Source organism: Actinia tenebrosa, unplaced genomic scaffold, assembly GCF_029948245.1.
Source record: "Actinia tenebrosa isolate PJP-AT-01 unplaced genomic scaffold, QUT_ActTen_1.0 PGA_scaffold9__36_contigs__length_13948895, whole genome shotgun sequence".
In the NCBI taxonomy this organism is placed as follows: domain Eukaryota; kingdom Metazoa; phylum Cnidaria; class Anthozoa; order Actiniaria; family Actiniidae; genus Actinia; species Actinia tenebrosa.
The window spans coordinates 10,960,527-10,978,208 of record NW_028292586.1 but is presented as its reverse complement, the minus strand read 5'-3'; the positions used below and the strand labels follow the sequence as shown (position 1 = coordinate 10,978,208).

The following is a 17,682-nucleotide window of genomic DNA, read 5'->3' as shown; positions in this document are numbered from 1 at the left end:
TTGGAGTGTTTTAATTTATATTCATTTCATGTCAATAATTGATTAAATTTACAAACGAGTCTTCTTCGCCAGTCCGTGTATACTGCAGAGAAGACTATTAGCCATCCCAGTTATTTAAATCATGAGATACTTAGATGGTAGAAGTTATAGGAAAAGAATGCATTATGTCCAAAATGATGCACGGCCGAGTGTGTTACATGAAAACATGAACACGAGGCATCCAGGGCCAAATTTAAAGAAGTTATATGGTTTCAATGCAAAGTATACACTTGCTCACTTGTTCTGTCTTTCTTTTCTTCTTACATTCAGGATAGCGACAATTTTGCAGCATCAAATTATAAGAAAATACTGTAAATTTGTAAGTTTGGCCCTGGATGCCTCGTTTTTAACCGGCCGTGCGCCATTTTGGATTTAGGTGTATTCACAGAGGTATTCCACGTTGCTTAAATGCTGTTTTTGTTTTCATGGAAAGACTTTAGTTGCTTGTTTTCTTTTGATTAACCGGGTCTTCTTTCTATATGAAAGAAATATGAAGATATTATGAAAAGTAAGCACAATTACAAAATGTGGTTGTCAAGGTCAACCACTACATTCTCTCTACATACAACATTCAACTCACATGTTTATTTTTACGGAGGAAGGGAGACCGAAGAACGTGAACAAAAACCCTCGTGACAAAGGAAGAGAAGAACACATCAACCAAACTCAACTCAAATGCGATCCAGTTCGTGCCGGGCCTCGAACCTGGACCACGGCGGTGAGAGGCGAGAGGGAAACCAGTACGCCACCCATGCCACCCTTAAAGGTACCATCACACTAGAGATCGCGAGGCACTCCCCATTTATGGACGTGCGTCTAGGGAGGTGGTTGCAGGGACATTACCCCCTTTTGTAAATCCAAGGACATTATTTAAGTACGATCTAAGCCACGATCTAAATTAACTTATACGATTAAACACTAGAATTGAATTTCGCCTTGTTAAATCTTATATCCTACAATAAACTGACTAAAATGATAATTTGTTTTTAAAATATTTGCTTATTTGTATCCAAGAAGGATGACGTTGTCGTTGGTCCTTGGTCAGGTGAAAGAATCCTATTCAACTACAATGAGTTGCGCCTCTATGTTATTGTTTTCTTCGTTCTCGAATTGCTTCAATGCGCTGGTGGAGCAAAATTTCTTCAAATTTGCTATAACAAGGTCCTCAAATTTTCAAAGTTTCTTTCCTTTCATTTCACAGCAAGCAAGTTGAATTTTTCAGAGAGATTCTCTTTAATTAAGACATTATGACTTTTCGGTCGTCCAACTATTAGACATCGCACCCTTGGAAATCTACCTTACATTTGTTGCCAAAATTTTAAAAATCTCATGGAAAACATAAAATGCATGACCACGTATCATTATCTTATGATTAAACTGGATTACAAAACCATTTTTTTGCCTAGCAGAGAAAATGGCCGATTGTTTTGATTCCGGCGCGCAGTGCATTGAAGTTGAATTGGATTCTTTAATGATGACGACGTTTTTTAAGTCCTATGCCAGATCAGCCTGTCAAACAAAATTATAAGTATGCGTAGAATACCGTTCCATCAAATTATCTGAAATTATCATAACTACTACTGCTTTCCTACAAAAAAGAAGAGGAGAACGAACGACGAGGATGGGATTCGAACCCACGCGGGCAGAGCCCATTGGATTAGCAGTCCAACGCCTTAACCACTCGGCCACCTCGTCTATATGTTTTCTGTTATCTACTGTAAAAACAGTTCACCAAAGGGGATTGATTTGGATGAAGTAGCATAGCAGAAGTAGATCGAAGAGATCTAGAGCGTGCAGTGAAAGTTGTTACAAAGTTTGAAATGTCTACTGAGTTCATACTGACTGAAATTCACATTTATATAAGAAAAGTAAATCCTTGATTTCAAGCCAGCAAGAAAGAGGAAGTAAGTTGAGACGCTTTAAAATGACGCTGTAAAAAGAGCCAAAATCTTGAAGCATGAACTTGGTGGATTGTCTCGGACACTCTCTAAGCAAATCTGAGAACTTCAAACAACAGGATCTTGAGGGCGTCGTTATGTCGCGCAAGGTATAGCATGTGTAAGAAACTTTCGTTATTTTATTATTATTATTATTATTATAAAGTCTACTCAGTACGATATTTTGTGTCAAAGTCATTCACCCTTACTTCAAGAGACGCTTAAAAGAACTCGAATTGGTGAGATGAATGGCTTTGACACAAAATATCGTACTGAGTAGACTTTGTTTACTAATGAGGCCTTATTGACCTTGCTTCCATTCAATTGTCCCTAGTCCCAACCGCGTTTGGCGGCCATTTTTGAAAGTCGTGTACACTGAAAAAGTATTATATCTTTAAGGGATCAGAAGGTCTGCAGTAAAGTCGAAACTAGTTTTCTAAAAGATTCTTGATTTTTATACTTATGTACGGCCTTATACAACGCTAGAAGACATGTGTAGCCTGTACGGCGTGAATTCCCTTGAATTCCGTCGTACTATTTTAATAATTTCTGTTGCAGGAACAAATTTTTTCATTAATTCGAATTTTGAACTTGTGCGTCATGAAATTAAGTGCGTAATTAATCGTGAATAAAGGGTATTCGTGGCCTTCATTGAATATTGAACCGAGTTACGGCTGGTTCTTCAGTATTTTCGAAAATCCCCCTTCCACCTTAAACTCAGAATCAGCTTCCAAATTGATCCTTTTTTCCGCTAAACTCAATTGCGTTGGGGCTTTGTATTGTAAGAAAACATTCATTTGGCTCTTGATTTTAATAGTTCCATGCAAATTAGACCTTCGGCTTCTATCTTAATTAACAAAAACAGGCTTCAGTTAAGATATTCTATGCAGTTTACAATTACTTAAGCAAGGATATCTATCTTTGAGTCCATGATAACTTAACTGACAAATTCGTTTATCATTTATTTATTGTTTGGAAAGAGAAACAGTGTTCATTGGTATTTACTATATCGATACAGTCTTGAAAGTCTAAGATACTATATGCCAAATATGACCGCCTTCAGAACATCCTTTAGCTTCATAATAACCCCCAGATTCCCTATGAAATATTTGTGAGCCAGGAGCGTACCATTTGCCCTCGTAATAGCAACCCAATCGACGTGGAGGGGTTGGTGGATAGGTTGGGGAGGGTACGACTGGCTTGAATGGCTTTCCTTGGGTAGCAGAGACGAACAGCAAAGCTACCAGGACTAGAATGAAGCGATTCATGTTTGGGCTGGAAAATGAAACCATGCAGACAGTTGAGTTAGAAGGTATATTTTTATGTTTTTAACACGCAACAGCACAAGACGGCAGCACGACACACCCCCAAAACAACACAACAAAAGCTAACAAATACCAGCACAGCACGACACGCACGACCATAGCAGTACAACACAACTCAGTAGTACAATACAGCACAGGACAACACCGAAAACACAGCATAACACAACACACCAAAGAACACAGTAACTCAAAAACCAACACAACAAAACAACACGAAAAACCAACAAAAAAACAACACAGAACAGCACAAAACGACAGTAAAACAAATGATCACAACACAAGAAGTGTGTATTCGTTCAAAACACAAAGATTAAAGGTTCTGCACGAGCACAAATTAGTTCTGACTTTCTCATGGATCAGTTCCCGACATCAAAGTTTCACAAAGCTGAGCTCGAGAAACATTTAGCCAAAACTTATCGAGTAACAACGTTTGCACAAGCTTCTTCTAACAAAGTTACTTAATCATAAATCTACGAAAAATCTTTACCTGTTTTTGCCAAGTTTCTAGTTCACTTGTCTTAGAATAGTACTACAGTTAGCTGTACGACGGTCGTTTTGGAAGTGTTTGAAAATCCAATTAGTAGGTGGTATTTAAGGCTTATTATGATTTCCTGAGCAAATTGGTAATTAGCGTTAATTAGTATGTTATTAATAATTTTATTAGTAATTATTAGTTGTCAACAACTAGTGAAACTTATCGACCACACGGACGGACACTGAACCTGGGAATATGTGAACGGCTTTGAAAGTGATATTATGTTTTTCTTTGCTTAAAATTCATTAGTTTCAAAAATGAATATCTTCGTCAGTGCAAGGGCAATCTTTACAACAAAAAAGTTTGACTTTTTACAAAAAAAAAAGTTGGGAAAACTATCTGTCCTAAATGCTGCGTCGCTAACGATATCATCAATCCACCATCGTATTGTTTTTAAATTATTGCTCAATGTTATAATGAATATGTATTTCCTATTATCATTGTTTTTTTTCCTGGGAAGTGTAATATCTTATCAACTATTTCTTAATTATTCATAATTATATATCTATATCTATACCTATGATATGGTTAGTCTACAATTATCACGAAAAATATTGCTTTATATGCTTTTCATATATATCTGGTCATACTTAATTTGGAGCCTAGGTGTGTCGTGCCACGACAGATTATTTATTATTTTCACCTCTATAGCTATTCCAGAAGTATTTACAAATTTTTTATTTCGCCTATTGATTTACCAATTGTTTAAATCGTGGTTGAAGCTGTGTATAATGAATAAATAAATGAGTTACTTTTACTCTTATCAAAGTGACAAATTTGATAGTAAACTCCTTTTTTACGATAAATATCGAGCTTGTTTCAGTATATCAAGATAAAATTTTAAGGTAATTAATATTAATAATTTGAGTGATATTGTAGATTATTTCATCTCGTGGCCTGTTGACAGTCGTATTAAAAACGACTGATAGTTATTTACTTAATAAGATACTACCGAGATAAAAACAACCACGAACTGATTAAAACTTTCTTGGAAATCTTGAATTAAATTGCAAAAATAAATTGGCGATTTCTAGACGCGAATAAGCTGTAACCTAAGAACCAGAAAACCATTTCTAAGTGAATACTGACACGAAATGTGGAGTACGTTTTTTCCTCTCTGCACAAAACCTAACATTTGATTTGCATTATGTTATTACCTTGCATGCTCTGTCTTTGATCAGTCCAGAAGTTGCTTCAGTTTGACCTGTGACTTAGTCGTACCCTGTCTTTGACCATTGTATTCTCTATTCGTCCCTTCACCTAAATTCCGGTGTCAGTGATGAACCTCATGAAGATATCCTATATGTGTTGGTGATTCGAACTCCTTTTCCAAGTGTCCTAATTTTTAGTCCCCGTTCATCAAAGCCTATTTTATTTTTTCCAGTGCACTGAAATGAGTACCAACAACCACTATCAGTGCATGGCAATTGCGTTAAACCAAACACATATAAGAATTAAAAAGAATATTAAAAAACCTTCAAAAAGTAAAAAGATGCAGGATTTGACGAACAAAGGAAACAATTTAAAGAGAAAAAGGTATTAGGAAACCAAGCTAAAGAGGCAAGGCTCGCCTTTTACTGAGAAAATAAGTTCGTGAAGGGGATGTTAAGATAAAAAACAACTCGGTTCGTTACTTTCTACAGTAAAAAAGGCAAAAGAAGCTGTGAGAAGAGAAGAAAGTTTAGGAAGGAAGCTGGGCTAAAAGAAAGGAAAGAAGAGGGGAGAAAAGCATGAAGAAAGGAAGAAAGAAAAAAGTGTTTGAAGGAATGAAGGAAGGAATGAAGGAAGGAATGAAGTAAAGAACGAACGAACGAAAGAGCAAAGGGAAGAAGAATTGATAGCAAGAAATATACTTCAAATTTGCCATGAATGTCGTGGAACATAAACCATTTTTGATTGATTCGAGAAATGTCAGTTTTTATTATCATTATTTTTTAAGAGAGCCCCAAGCAATTTGATATTATTATATTTACTTAATAAAGTTTTTACCTTTAAAATGTAGATTAGCCGAAATTATATTTCCAGAAATGCTTTCCAGTTGCTGGGCGAAGAAACTCAGAGAAGCCAGTAGAAGGAATAAGTTCACCTGGGTGATTGAACGGATAATAAGAAATTACTGGATTGAAGAAACCCAACTGAGATGGGATTTATTTGTTTGCTGAGGGACTGGCCATAAAGTATGGGGGGGGAGGGGGTGGTGGGCAAAATCAAAACAGGATAAGTGTTTCTTTTATCTTGGCCCATTGTAAAATGATGAAAGTGTTTGAATTTTTTTTTTTTTTTTTTTTTTTTTTTTTTTTTTTTTTTTTTCTTCTTAATATTCAGAAAGTCGTATTCTTTAAAAAAAGAATTATTTGCCAAAGATATAATTTATCCATCAGCTCCTATCCCATTCCCCCTGGAAAATAACTCGATCACATTTCAAGATCATCAATAAGCCCGAAGCGAGATGACGTTTTACCCCCGACTCTATACCATAATAGTTTTTAAAATTCTTTCATATTAAAATTTTTGATTCGTTAGCGAATACAGGAATAATAGTCGTAATTAAAGAACAAAAGCAAGGAAAAAGGTGAAAAGGATTATGGTCTAGAGACGGGGGTAAAACGTCATCTCGCTTCAGGCTTATTTACCATACTCACAATAGCTGTAAAAATCGCAATACTTGCTATCATTTACTGTATATTTCATAAACATGCGAACTCTGTGTCTGCGAGCTGTACGCTGAAATTTGGTTTTATATTTTCGCTGCCGCCAGTCAAGAATATGAAAGGTAACCGACTGATTAGGTTCCGATTGACGGCATTCATCTTGTAATCCAAGAAACTTTTACTTGAATTATCAATTGTTTTATGAACAAGAAGTTCACACTTGATTTTGACATCAAAAAGTTGTTCCTTTTTTTTCATTATCAATATTTTCACTAAAGCTGGATTTTAAATTACTTATCGTTAGAAATTCACTGCTGTTTCTATGGGGAAAACGGTATAGAAGTGGAATGTAGTGAATTAGAAAAATTGTTATTATGTTAGAACAGGTCAATATCAGTTGGATGTCATGACTTGGATTTCAATAATTTTAGGTAAATTCAATTATATCGTTTCATCGTGTGTTATTGGAATGAATGAACATTTTGATTCCCTTGGGTGAGATTTACTGGACTGCAAACAAACTTTCTACAACCTGTTTCGAGAGATCGTAATAAAACTACATTTCGTAACACACTGGATACACATCTTTTCATTCGGTTCTTTACGAGTAGCTAAAAAGAATCACAAATTTAATATAAAAACAAAAATTTTCTTCTCCAGTACAGAAACGTGACCGTTAACTGCAAAGGGCCTATTCGATACTATCGTATTAGTAAATCCACACTAATGCTAATTCAATAATATACGTAACAAAATCCTCCTTTAAACTAAGAAATTATGCCAACACCATAAATGGAAAAAGAGAAACTACAAAATGCGATTTTCTCATACGAACCCTAATAAAAAATTGAAATAATATTTCAAAAGCGACAATGAGGACTGGACGGGATTTCAAGTCCAAGCTATTAGTTCCAGTCCGAGACCGGAGCCTCGGACTGGAACTAATAGCTTGGAGTTGAAATCCCGTCCAGTCCTATATTGGAGGCTTTGAAATGACTTCTCATGCTCATCAATAATTCGACTTGTAGTAGCTACTGCAGACTGAATTCCGTCCTTTCACAGGACTTTACCAAGTTTCAAGTAACATCATGTGACCCAAAAATAGCCCATTGATTGGCCGGTTTACTCATGAATTATTAATGAGAATGAGAAAAAACTTTAACGTCATGACCAAAAATCGTACAGCCAAACACTGGTCAAACAAATTCCTATCCTCCCAAGATATAGTCTAAACAACTTCATTCCCGACTTTCATGCCATTGCTCAAGCGTTATCTGTATTGGTATTGATTTGGTCGTTTGAAAGTCAGTTTTGAAATTTGTTTGTACAATTGGACTCGAATTAAAGTTCGAGGTATTAAAAACAATAATAAGAATGTTTTGAGTACGCCTGCTTGCTAACGGTCTGGATGGGGGTCTAGATGATAGTTGTCAGATACAATTTCGCTTAATTTTTTGTCAGTTGTCAACTAAATATCAGGCTTTTCGTGAGTTGTCAGTTAAATTTCATGACATTTGTCGGTTGTCAGTAAACCCCATATATCCAGACCCTCTTGAAAGAAAACAGTATCATATTGGTGATATCCGGTACTCACTTGAAAATCCATTGTATAAATATCTTAATGCCCGCTCCGTCCATTTATTGTTAGTTTTCCTATTATATCGCTGTCTGCTTTAGGACAGTTGTTCCAAACCGAACTACCATAAGTAAAGTTAGCCATGGTGAAAGATTTGTATATGCGGATCTTGGATGAAGCGGGGTTTCCATGGAACCTGTAGAAGAACCCCTTGATCAGTTTCGCCATCTTGGAGCACACAGTTTCTCAATGGAGTATTGAAATACGTCTCTCTAATGCTAGCGGTTTAAATGTTGTGTTGTTGTGTTTTACTTTCGTTATTAGTTCCTGTTTCGTATGGAATACTCATCACCTGAATCACAAGTTTTCAATAGAATTCTTTCTGGTTGACAGCGCATGGTGGTCAGTGTTTGACCACCTTTTGGAGCAGATAATTATGGCGCTTTTTCGGGTTTCGGGATATATTAAATTTGATAAAGAACTACATAAATAAATATACTACAAGGTTTAAGTTCGCTCCTCCTAGTCTCTTGTCACATGATCAGGCTCAGAGTTGACCAGGAACGCCTGGCTCAAAAATGTTTCAAAAGTATTTTGTGTTTGCAAGTAATGCGATCACTGTTCGCAAGTATTGAATGAAAGCCAAAGCGGAAGTCGCTATGTGAAGAATTAATTGAAAAGGATCGTCGTATTAGACGTAAGCGAGGTGTTAGCTTCGATAGTATTAAATGGGCACAAACCGGATTCGTTTTGTTAAAGTCATTAGTGAAAGGAAGGTCTTTGATAAATAATGCTGCAAAGAGCAGTGTTTTCAAAGTAGCGATGCCGAAAGACGTGTTTCAAAAGTAATCCGTGTTTCTGCAAGTAATACATGGTGGTGAAAGATATGAATTCAAAAAGGATTTACACAAGAACAGTTTCAAAAGTCAGTTGTCTTCTAGGTTACATGTTTTCAAAGGTAATTTGAGTGAAACAAACATGTTTTTGTAAGTAATAAGCGGTAAAAAGATATGAATTCAAAAGTAATTGGCACAAGCTACACATATCTAATTTTGAACTCGAAAACGCGCCATAGATAATGAGATTTAAAGACTTTTATCATCTCATTGAAACCCTGCTATAATAGTATTCTTTTAGCCTGCGTGCGCATGCAGCCGGACTTTTAGTAAGTTCGGCTGCACGCAGGCTATATTCTTTATAAGAGGGAGGGTTTTTGGATGGCTCAATTATAAACTATTCAACGTTTTGGCCTCAATGGACGTAAGGGATTTTATTCTCAAGATATAGTTAATTTTAATTTATTTATTTCCTTTCTTTTTATTGATGTATTCTTTGCACATAAAGGTGCCAAGACGATCGAACGTGCTCTTCAAGATGATCTCAATACTCTGAATTATAACTGATTTAATGAGCACTTTTTTGGTTAGTTAACTGCTCGAAGAGTAACTATTTGGAACAAGTGAGCGGCTGTCAAGAATGAACATATCCAAATCAAGAATTCAGTTAAATATCTGGGCTTTACTTTTCATTCTAAAATGTCTTGGCTTAAACCATAGTTAATAGAGGGGAGTGGTTAGGAAACCTAATGTTATCAGGTCTTTGTTCGCTTTTGAGGTTGAACCGGTCTTGACCATGCACAATGTTCAGTGATTTATGCTCATCCGAAATTGCAAAGTAAGTAGACATAAACTTTGCCCATGGGATTGTTGTAAGGAATATTCAAGCATCTCTTATAAATTTTTAAATATTTGAACTATCAGCCAAAAAAGATTTTGGTCTGTTCACTCAGCCATTGCCAACAATGATAAAACATTGGTAAACAAAGGATTGTGCACGGTCACGCTTGAAAAAAGTGAACAAAGACCTATAACAATATATAATAGGGTTTCCTAATCATTCCCCTCTATAAACTATGGGACGATTGGAGGTGAGACTTCGTCTGTCGTTCCTTTATCCCTTGTTGCCTTTCTCATTGCTAATTACCCTAACTTAGTGTACATGTTCCCTTTTATTTTCATTCGTATTTTTATAGGTCTCAATTTTAACTATATATTTCTATTGCTATCATATATCTAACATTAGAGTGCAAACAATAGAGTGTAAGCAACTAATCCGTGAAACAGTAGAAGATAATATAGGTAAGTTGTAGTGCTTGGGAACGAGGTTAATCCGGGCGAAAGCCCTTGGATTAACCTCGTTCCCAAGCACTACAACTTACCTATATTATCTTCTACTATTTCATTAGTGCCACGCGGTCCACATACTCTAATCCGTGAAACACTAATTACTATTTATTACGAAACAGTGCTAATTAAACCATAGAAAACGATGGAATTTGCATGAAATTGTGCTATTTAGTATTAGTAATGATAAAAAAGTAAATTATACACCGTGAAAAGATGAAAAAACTTTCTGATGTTTCGGACGCTAGTCCTTCGTCGGAGTAAAAGAGAAACTGAGGTGGTAGAAAGGATATGATAGAATAAGACAAAAGAAACCAATGAGAGCAAGGTAGGCAAGGAAACGAAAACAAACAATCAAAAGACAAAAGAAAAGGTTAGTTTAAAGCAAAGCGTTCATTAATCCCGTTGGGACTAAGAGTGCCCAATAGGTGAATAAGCTGCATTTCTTCCGTCTTTATCAATGTTGCCGTTAATCAAAAAAAGACCGGAAAAAAATGAAGTTAGAAAGAGAATGGTTAGCTATATTCAGTAGATTGAAGTGGCGGGAAACTGGGAAACTGGTTTGGTGCGTATGGCAAGCCAAACAGGACAAAAGTATGGTGAGATCAAAATCACATGTTGAGAATAATGCATCACTGTACGAGAATAAAAAATTGCTATGCGAGAACTGAAATCATCATATGATATGATATTCTCGTACAGTGATGCATTATTCTCAACATGTGATTTTGATCTCACCATACTTTTGTCCTGTTTGGCTTGCCATAGGTGGGATCGTTATTGCGAATATTATAAAGATGATTGCAAATACGATCACCAAGACGTCTAATGTTTCACATAGTTAATTTATATTGTTTGCACTCTATATCCGTGAAACACTAATTACTAAATTGCTCAAAAAAATTCTAGTTAAACAAAAGAAAAACAATAGAATTAGCATAAAATTGTGTTTTATTTATATTTCACGGATATATTGTTTGCACTCTATTTCGACAATTAATTACTACGTCACTCAATCAGAGTATTTAAAACAAAGCACTGCATTTGTCAGCTTCATTAGCTGGTTGAAGAGCAGAGAGCAACGAATCACTTGGAAAGAAATCTTTATTTCAGGTAATAATATATTTACTGAAGAACTCATATTTAAGACACTATTTCTTAATCTATCCTGTTTTCTTATGGTGCATACTAAATATTTTAATGGCTTTTTAACAAACTTTCTGAAGTTGAATTGATTTGAAATTCACGCTACACTGCATTAGTCTTGGATGGAAGTTTATGATGAAGTATACACTTTTATTATGTAATTACCAATGAAATATCTATTTTTCTCTATTTCGAAAAATTGATATCTTCACACGTGAAAATAACATGTTATTTTCACGTGTGAAAATAACACCATTGCGATGGCTATTCGAAAATACACGGAAAGAATTGCCTGAAAAAGTCAAAACATACTTTCATTTATAATTATATAATTATCGCTGCGCTCACTTGTGAGAGATTTTTCAACACTCGAAGATAAATTTCGTATCTCCGCGCGCCCATGTAATATCCTCTATTTATTATATAGATATCGATGAAATACCAGGTTTTCTCTAGTGTCGAAAACTTGATATCTTTCACCAGTGGAAGATACCATATCTTTCACACGTGAAGATATCGCTGTTGACATAGTAACGTATTCTAATAAAGAATTTTTGAGCTTTTGTTTTATTTAAGTTTCATCGATATCTATATAATAAACATGAAGATATAGAAATATAGATAACGAGGGAACGAGGGAACGAGGTTATTCCGGGCGAAAGCATCGGTAGTACAATTCCGAAGGTCGTGGGTTCGAATCCCAGCGAGGTCGGAAATTAATTTTTCCGAATTTAATTCCAAGGGCTTTCGCCCGGAATAACCTCGTTCCCAAGCACTACAACTTACCTATATTATCTTCTATATATTTCATATATTATTATATATAATATATATAATATTATATATTTCAAAAAACGTTGTCATCGCTAAAATTAATGCTAAGGTCGATTGGCGAAAAGCGATAGATCATTATAAGATACAAGAATAGCTGGAATAATTTGTGTTTCTGCTTCTTATTCTCGTCAAGAACATGGACGTTAGTGCTGTGATTGATTCAGCTGATTCAGTGTTCTTAGTATTCAACGAAACCATTTCCATGTCGGAATGACCTATCGCCTATTGCCTTTGGCGATGACAACGCTTTTTTGACATAGGTGTAAACAACAAACATTGAAATCGGTTAAACTTGAATTGTATGCGATCCCGATGAGACCAGCAGAGTTAAATTAGTTAGTGAGGGAAATTAGTTAGTTTTGGTTTCACGAGAGTCTCAATGTTTCACTAGGCGAAGCCGAGGTAAACATCGAGACTCCAGGGAAAACAAAACTAACTAATTTCCTAAGAGACTACGGACATTAAATTAAGTGTTTTGTTACATAGCAAATGAGAATTGTTGAGAAGTCAGAGGAAAATTGGAAATTGAAAAAATAAAATAAAATTGCGCGCGATTCACATGTGTTCTAGAAAAACTGTTAACTCCTAAGAATCCCCAATTCATGACAAACAAACATCAAAGATTTAAAGAAATTCTTATGTTAGATTTGGAGAAAATCGCACGAACATATTGTCAGTTTTGTTTATCGCTTTTGCGCTCTCGGTTTAAAAAATCATTACTATTGAATAAAATTACTTCAAAAATATCCTAAAATGCTGTTGCTCTTGTTTTTAAGTTGGGTCAGCTTTGTAAGTTTGGTCATCTAATTCCTTGCTGGTATTGAGAACGTTTTTTTTTTTTTTTTCTCTCGAAGAACATTTTAAGTAAAGATTTAGCAAAATCTTCAAAGTTTTGCGTTTTCCACGATTTCTCCAAACGGCCCAAACGATTCTGTACTGATTTGTTCACTGCAGGTATATTGAATATTTGGTAAAAGCAATTCAAATGAAATACAAAAGGCGTCGAGCAAGAGCAATCATGAATAAATGCACTGATAATATGTCTATTAGTAATTCCTCTTTTACTCCGACGAAGGAATAGCGTCCAAAATGTCATCTTTCCCTCTTTTCACGGTGTAAAATTTACCCTTTTATCATTATTGTTTCATTAGAAACATCGAAGCAGCTCACACTAGTTTTTAGCTTGTTATCTCTTGTAATAATATGTCTAGAATATATTAGCATAAACTTATGAACCGTGAAAAGAGACTGTAGAGTTATTGAATTGTAACTTTACAACTTCAAGGGCCGTTTTAAAAATGTTAGAATGAATCAACCGTCATGAGCTTTTGCAGGTACAGGTTATATATCCTTGAGAAGACGTAGCTAAATTTGATTATCCCACCAGCGAACACCACCGGCCTTAAGGCAAGCAAAGCAAATGAAGCACAAACAAAAGAATAGTGTGAAGGGGAAATTATACGTACGCATCACTACAAAAGTGTAATGGAGCGTAATGGTTTGGAAAGCTTTTGTTCTAAGTTTTTATTTGATCGACTTTATCCATTTTTATATGACGTTGATATAGCGTGCACAGAAAAGGAAAAGCTTATCTGTTTGTTCATAGTAATAAGTGAGTATAGACACTTTTTTCAACAATGATTTATATGTGAATTGTTCTTTTAGATTTTTCTTGAAGAAGTCATGAAAAAGCTCATAGTTATTGCAGTGGTGGTGATTGTTCTAGCGGCCTTGTTCATTGATGACACGTAAGTTATCTAGGGCCGTAGCAAGGGGAGGAGCTATAGGAATATGACGAGTAATAGCAAACGGATGGATGACTGCATGTATCGCAATTTTATTAACAAACATAAATCATGAACTTACTATATTTGTGAGTAGATATCAAAAAGTAAGTTTAGAGTGCACGCACTAAACCCGTGAAACAAATACTAACTTTTAGTACTAAATGGTGATAAATAAACAATAGAAAACAAAGGATTCTGTATGAAATAGTACTAATTAGTACTAATTAATGTTCACGGATTTAGTGCGTGCACTCTACTAAAACATAATTTACAACTTTAGCTTCTAAACAGTATGAATACAGAAAAAAAAGAACATCTTGTAATTGTGTTATGTGTTGTGTCAACTGAAGTGGCTTACAGTGTATAAAATACGAATCATATAAAAATTTCTCAAATTCAATTTGAGTTGAATAGTTGAACTGATAATCATGACTAGCGGTTCAGTATTAGTTAGGACTGTGTTGATGTGTTGAATACAACTAGTGAATAAGAATGACTAGCGGTTACTAGTTGGGACTGTGTTGATGTGTTGAATACAACTAGTGAATAAGAATGACTAGTGGTTACTAGTTGGGACTGTGTTGGTGTGTTGAATACAACTAGTGAATAAGAATGACTGTGGTTACTAGTTGGGACTGTGTTGATGTGTTGAATACAACTAGTGAATAAGAATGACTAGCGGTTACTAGTTGGGACTGTGTTGATGTGTTGAATACAACTAGTGAATAAGAATGACTAGCGGTTACTAGTTGGGACTGTGTTCGTGTGTTGAATACAACTAGTGAATAAGAAGGAAACTTAAACGCTATGTAAAAATGTTTGTAGCAATATTAGTCCCAACGGGATTAATGAACGCTTTATTTTCAACTAACCTTTTCTTTTGTCTTTTGATTGTTTGTTTTTGTTTCCTTGCCTACCTTGCTCTCATTGGTTTCTTTTGTCTTATTCTATCATATATACACTCCTTTCTACCACTTCTTTCTCTTTTACTCCGACGAAGGACTAGCGTCCGAAACGTCAGTAAGTTTTTTCATCTTTTCACGGTGTATAATTTACCTTTTCATCATTACTGTTTCATTAGAAACACCGACGCAGCTCACACTAGTTTTTAGCTAGTTATATCTTTTTGTAGCAATATTAATTCAGTAATAATACTGACGTTTCCGACATTAGTCCTTTAGCCCTTCTTTGTCGATGTTCAATCTCTTTTAACTGTGACAAAAGACGGAGTTAAGTTAAGTTTCCTTCTGACTATTATGGTATAAGTTGTAAAGTGCAATGTCAATCCTTAGATAAGTTGATCTGTTGAATAGGTGTTCGGCACACACACACACACACACACAAACGCAAAAGAAAACGAGTAAAAGTAAATACGACCATACAAATGACCGATCAAAAATATTACATCTAAATGGTTCAATGTTTTAAGCCCAACTACGAGAAGATATGAACTGTCTCTATTTTCGTTAAGGTATGCTTCGGAAGGCCAGCAGGCTGCATATTTAGGCAACGATAGCGGCCACACCACCTGGCGTGATTTATTTTCTTATGCATTTCTAAAAAAAATAAATTAATGGACGATTTTATTACAGGGAAGGATGGCGCCGACGTAGAAGTGTCGGGTTAACAAAGAAAAAGGTCCGTCCTTTCATCGAAGAAGATCGAGGCGCAGAGATCCAACAAGACCTCAAAGATATAAAGGAAGAATCGGAGACGTTTAATGCACAAACGAATATTAAGGAAATCTGATTTTCAACATCGTCTGTAATTTATATATCAGAACGAATGGAGGATGAAGATAATAAAAATAAATTTCAACTGATTCTATACTGTCTAACTCGATGCATGTGTACAGAATAGTCCTATTCACAGTTCCCGGCGCCATTTTGAAACTTACATGGAAGCGAGACTGAGGTTGAGTTGTCCGGCGGATCTATATAAACAACAAGAGAAAATGGTTACAATACCGAGCTAATATCGCTAATATACAAGTCGTAATCAAAAATTAAGCTATATGAGCTGACACAATTTAAGGTAGTTCCGGACCCTTGCGACTGCGCATCCATTTCGCGCATCTCGTTTTTTACCCTTTATTTGCGCTGTTTTGATTAAATTGATTTAAATAATGTCAGAAGTGGAATCCTTTTCTATAACTTAACTTATTTCGCTAATTCATGGAACTTTTGAGGCAAAAATGAAATGTTTTCAAAACATGCTTAGATTTTCATTGCCTGACTTGATCACTCTTTTGATTCAAAACAACAAATTCATAACTTAATAAAAAGTAACAAAAAATGAATTTGACATGTTATTCTCAAAATCAATTCGAAATACGTCTTAGATTATCTGGAGATTACAAAGACGATTTGTGATGTTTCAGGCGGAGGTTATGTATAAGAACCCAGTCCCGCGCGGACAGGATTTGTGTGTTTTGACCAAAAACTTGGATTTAGTCGCTCATAGCTGGTCTATTAGTACGGTGACCCCCAATTTTTTTCTTTTTATTCGAAGCTAGATATCATTTTCTTTGGATTTAGCGCGGGGAAAAAAGTTCATTGAAAGCATTGTCATAAATTTTCAACATTTTTACTACTACACACGCATATAACTGCGCCGAATTACAAGCAATTTCGCTTCTAGAATTAACTTTTCACACTACTTGCAAAAGATTGGATGGATTTTTTATCTAAATGTGTTTTCTAGACTCAAAACCTATAGTGTAAAACAGTTTTCTGTTTTTCTTTGTTAAATCGATTCGAAAAAAACGCGCGGAAAGCTGAAAAATCCCTCCTTTTCGAAGCCTTATATCTCGATAACCAATAGCGGTGACCCCCTTCTCTTTTTTCAATATTCGAATACCCTAACAATGAACTTCAAATGACAGAATTTTTAAAAAAATCAAAAAAGAATTTTGAAGATCCGGTACTACCTTAAGGTGGTTAACTACTCTGGGGGGAAAATAAACCGAAAATTGAAAATTGAGACTTTTAAGTAGTCAGCTACCTTAAAGACAGGACCCTAAAAAACGCCCAAGAATTAAAAGTAAGCCACTTAATAGATAATTTTACTATGTTATTCAGAGTCGAGTTGACTGTAGTAATTTTATCTGACTAGTTATGCCTGGTTTACAGCACGAACCTTCGTAGGCGGGCGGGAAGTGTTGAAGGAGACGTATTTTTAATGCCTTCATATTTTCGAAAATGTGAACTGAATTATAACTACTTTCAAGTTTGTTTTTCTTTCCCTAAGCCCAAAGACATGCATTTAATGGATTGTTTCTCGCCATTATTATCTTTATTTCTAGCGGAGAACCGCTTCAGTGATTTTTACCAATATTCCCCTTCGGTCTAGTCGCGTAGGTTTGAGCAGTTTTTCGAATTGACTGTATATATTCGATATCTCCTGGTATGTTTTCAAAATGGCGCCGGGAATCGTGAATAGGACTATTACGATTGCCTAATTTTTTTTTCTTTTCTTCTCTTTCCTTTTCTTTTCTTTTCTTTTCTTTTCTTTTCTTTTCTTTTCTTGTTGGCTTTATGCTCCTTATTCTTATCCTGTGTATCGGTCTGCCTACCTACCTACTTACCTACCTACCTACCTACCTACCTACCTACCTACCTACCTACCTACCTACCTACCTACCTACCTACCTACCTTACCTACCCACCC

General features: G+C 35.4%; 1 protein-coding gene, 2 long non-coding RNA genes and 1 other non-coding gene across 4 annotated transcripts; 1 reads left to right on the top strand and 3 right to left on the bottom strand.

Moving 5' to 3' along the window:
- Positions 1 to 10: 10 nt before the first annotated feature.
- Positions 11 to 8,387, bottom strand: LOC148904822 (uncharacterized). Its single transcript, XR_016118819.1, has 4 exons — positions 8,082 to 8,387; positions 5,826 to 5,922; positions 4,994 to 5,224; positions 11 to 514 (listed from the first exon to the last, which is right to left on the bottom strand). It is a non-coding gene; the product is annotated as an uncharacterized LOC148904822 (long non-coding RNA).
- On the bottom strand, positions 1,653 to 1,734 carry Trnas-gcu (transfer RNA serine (anticodon GCU)). Its single transcript has one exon. It is a non-coding gene; the product is annotated as a tRNA-Ser (tRNA).
- Positions 2,926 to 3,851, bottom strand: LOC116297950 (uncharacterized). Its single transcript, XR_004197282.2, has 2 exons — positions 3,789 to 3,851; positions 2,926 to 3,251 (listed from the first exon to the last, which is right to left on the bottom strand). It is a non-coding gene; the product is annotated as an uncharacterized LOC116297950 (long non-coding RNA).
- A 449-nt stretch (positions 8,388 to 8,836) lies between the features above and the next one.
- On the top strand, positions 8,837 to 15,840 carry LOC116297949 (uncharacterized). Its single transcript, XM_089024774.1, has 3 exons — positions 8,837 to 9,021; positions 13,892 to 13,974; positions 15,606 to 15,840. The coding sequence occupies exons 1-3, from the start codon at positions 8,935 to 8,937 to the stop codon at positions 15,760 to 15,762; spliced, it is 327 nt and encodes a 108-aa protein (XP_088880900.1). The 5' UTR covers positions 8,837 to 8,934; the 3' UTR covers positions 15,763 to 15,840.
- Positions 15,841 to 17,682: the final 1,842 nt, after the last annotated feature.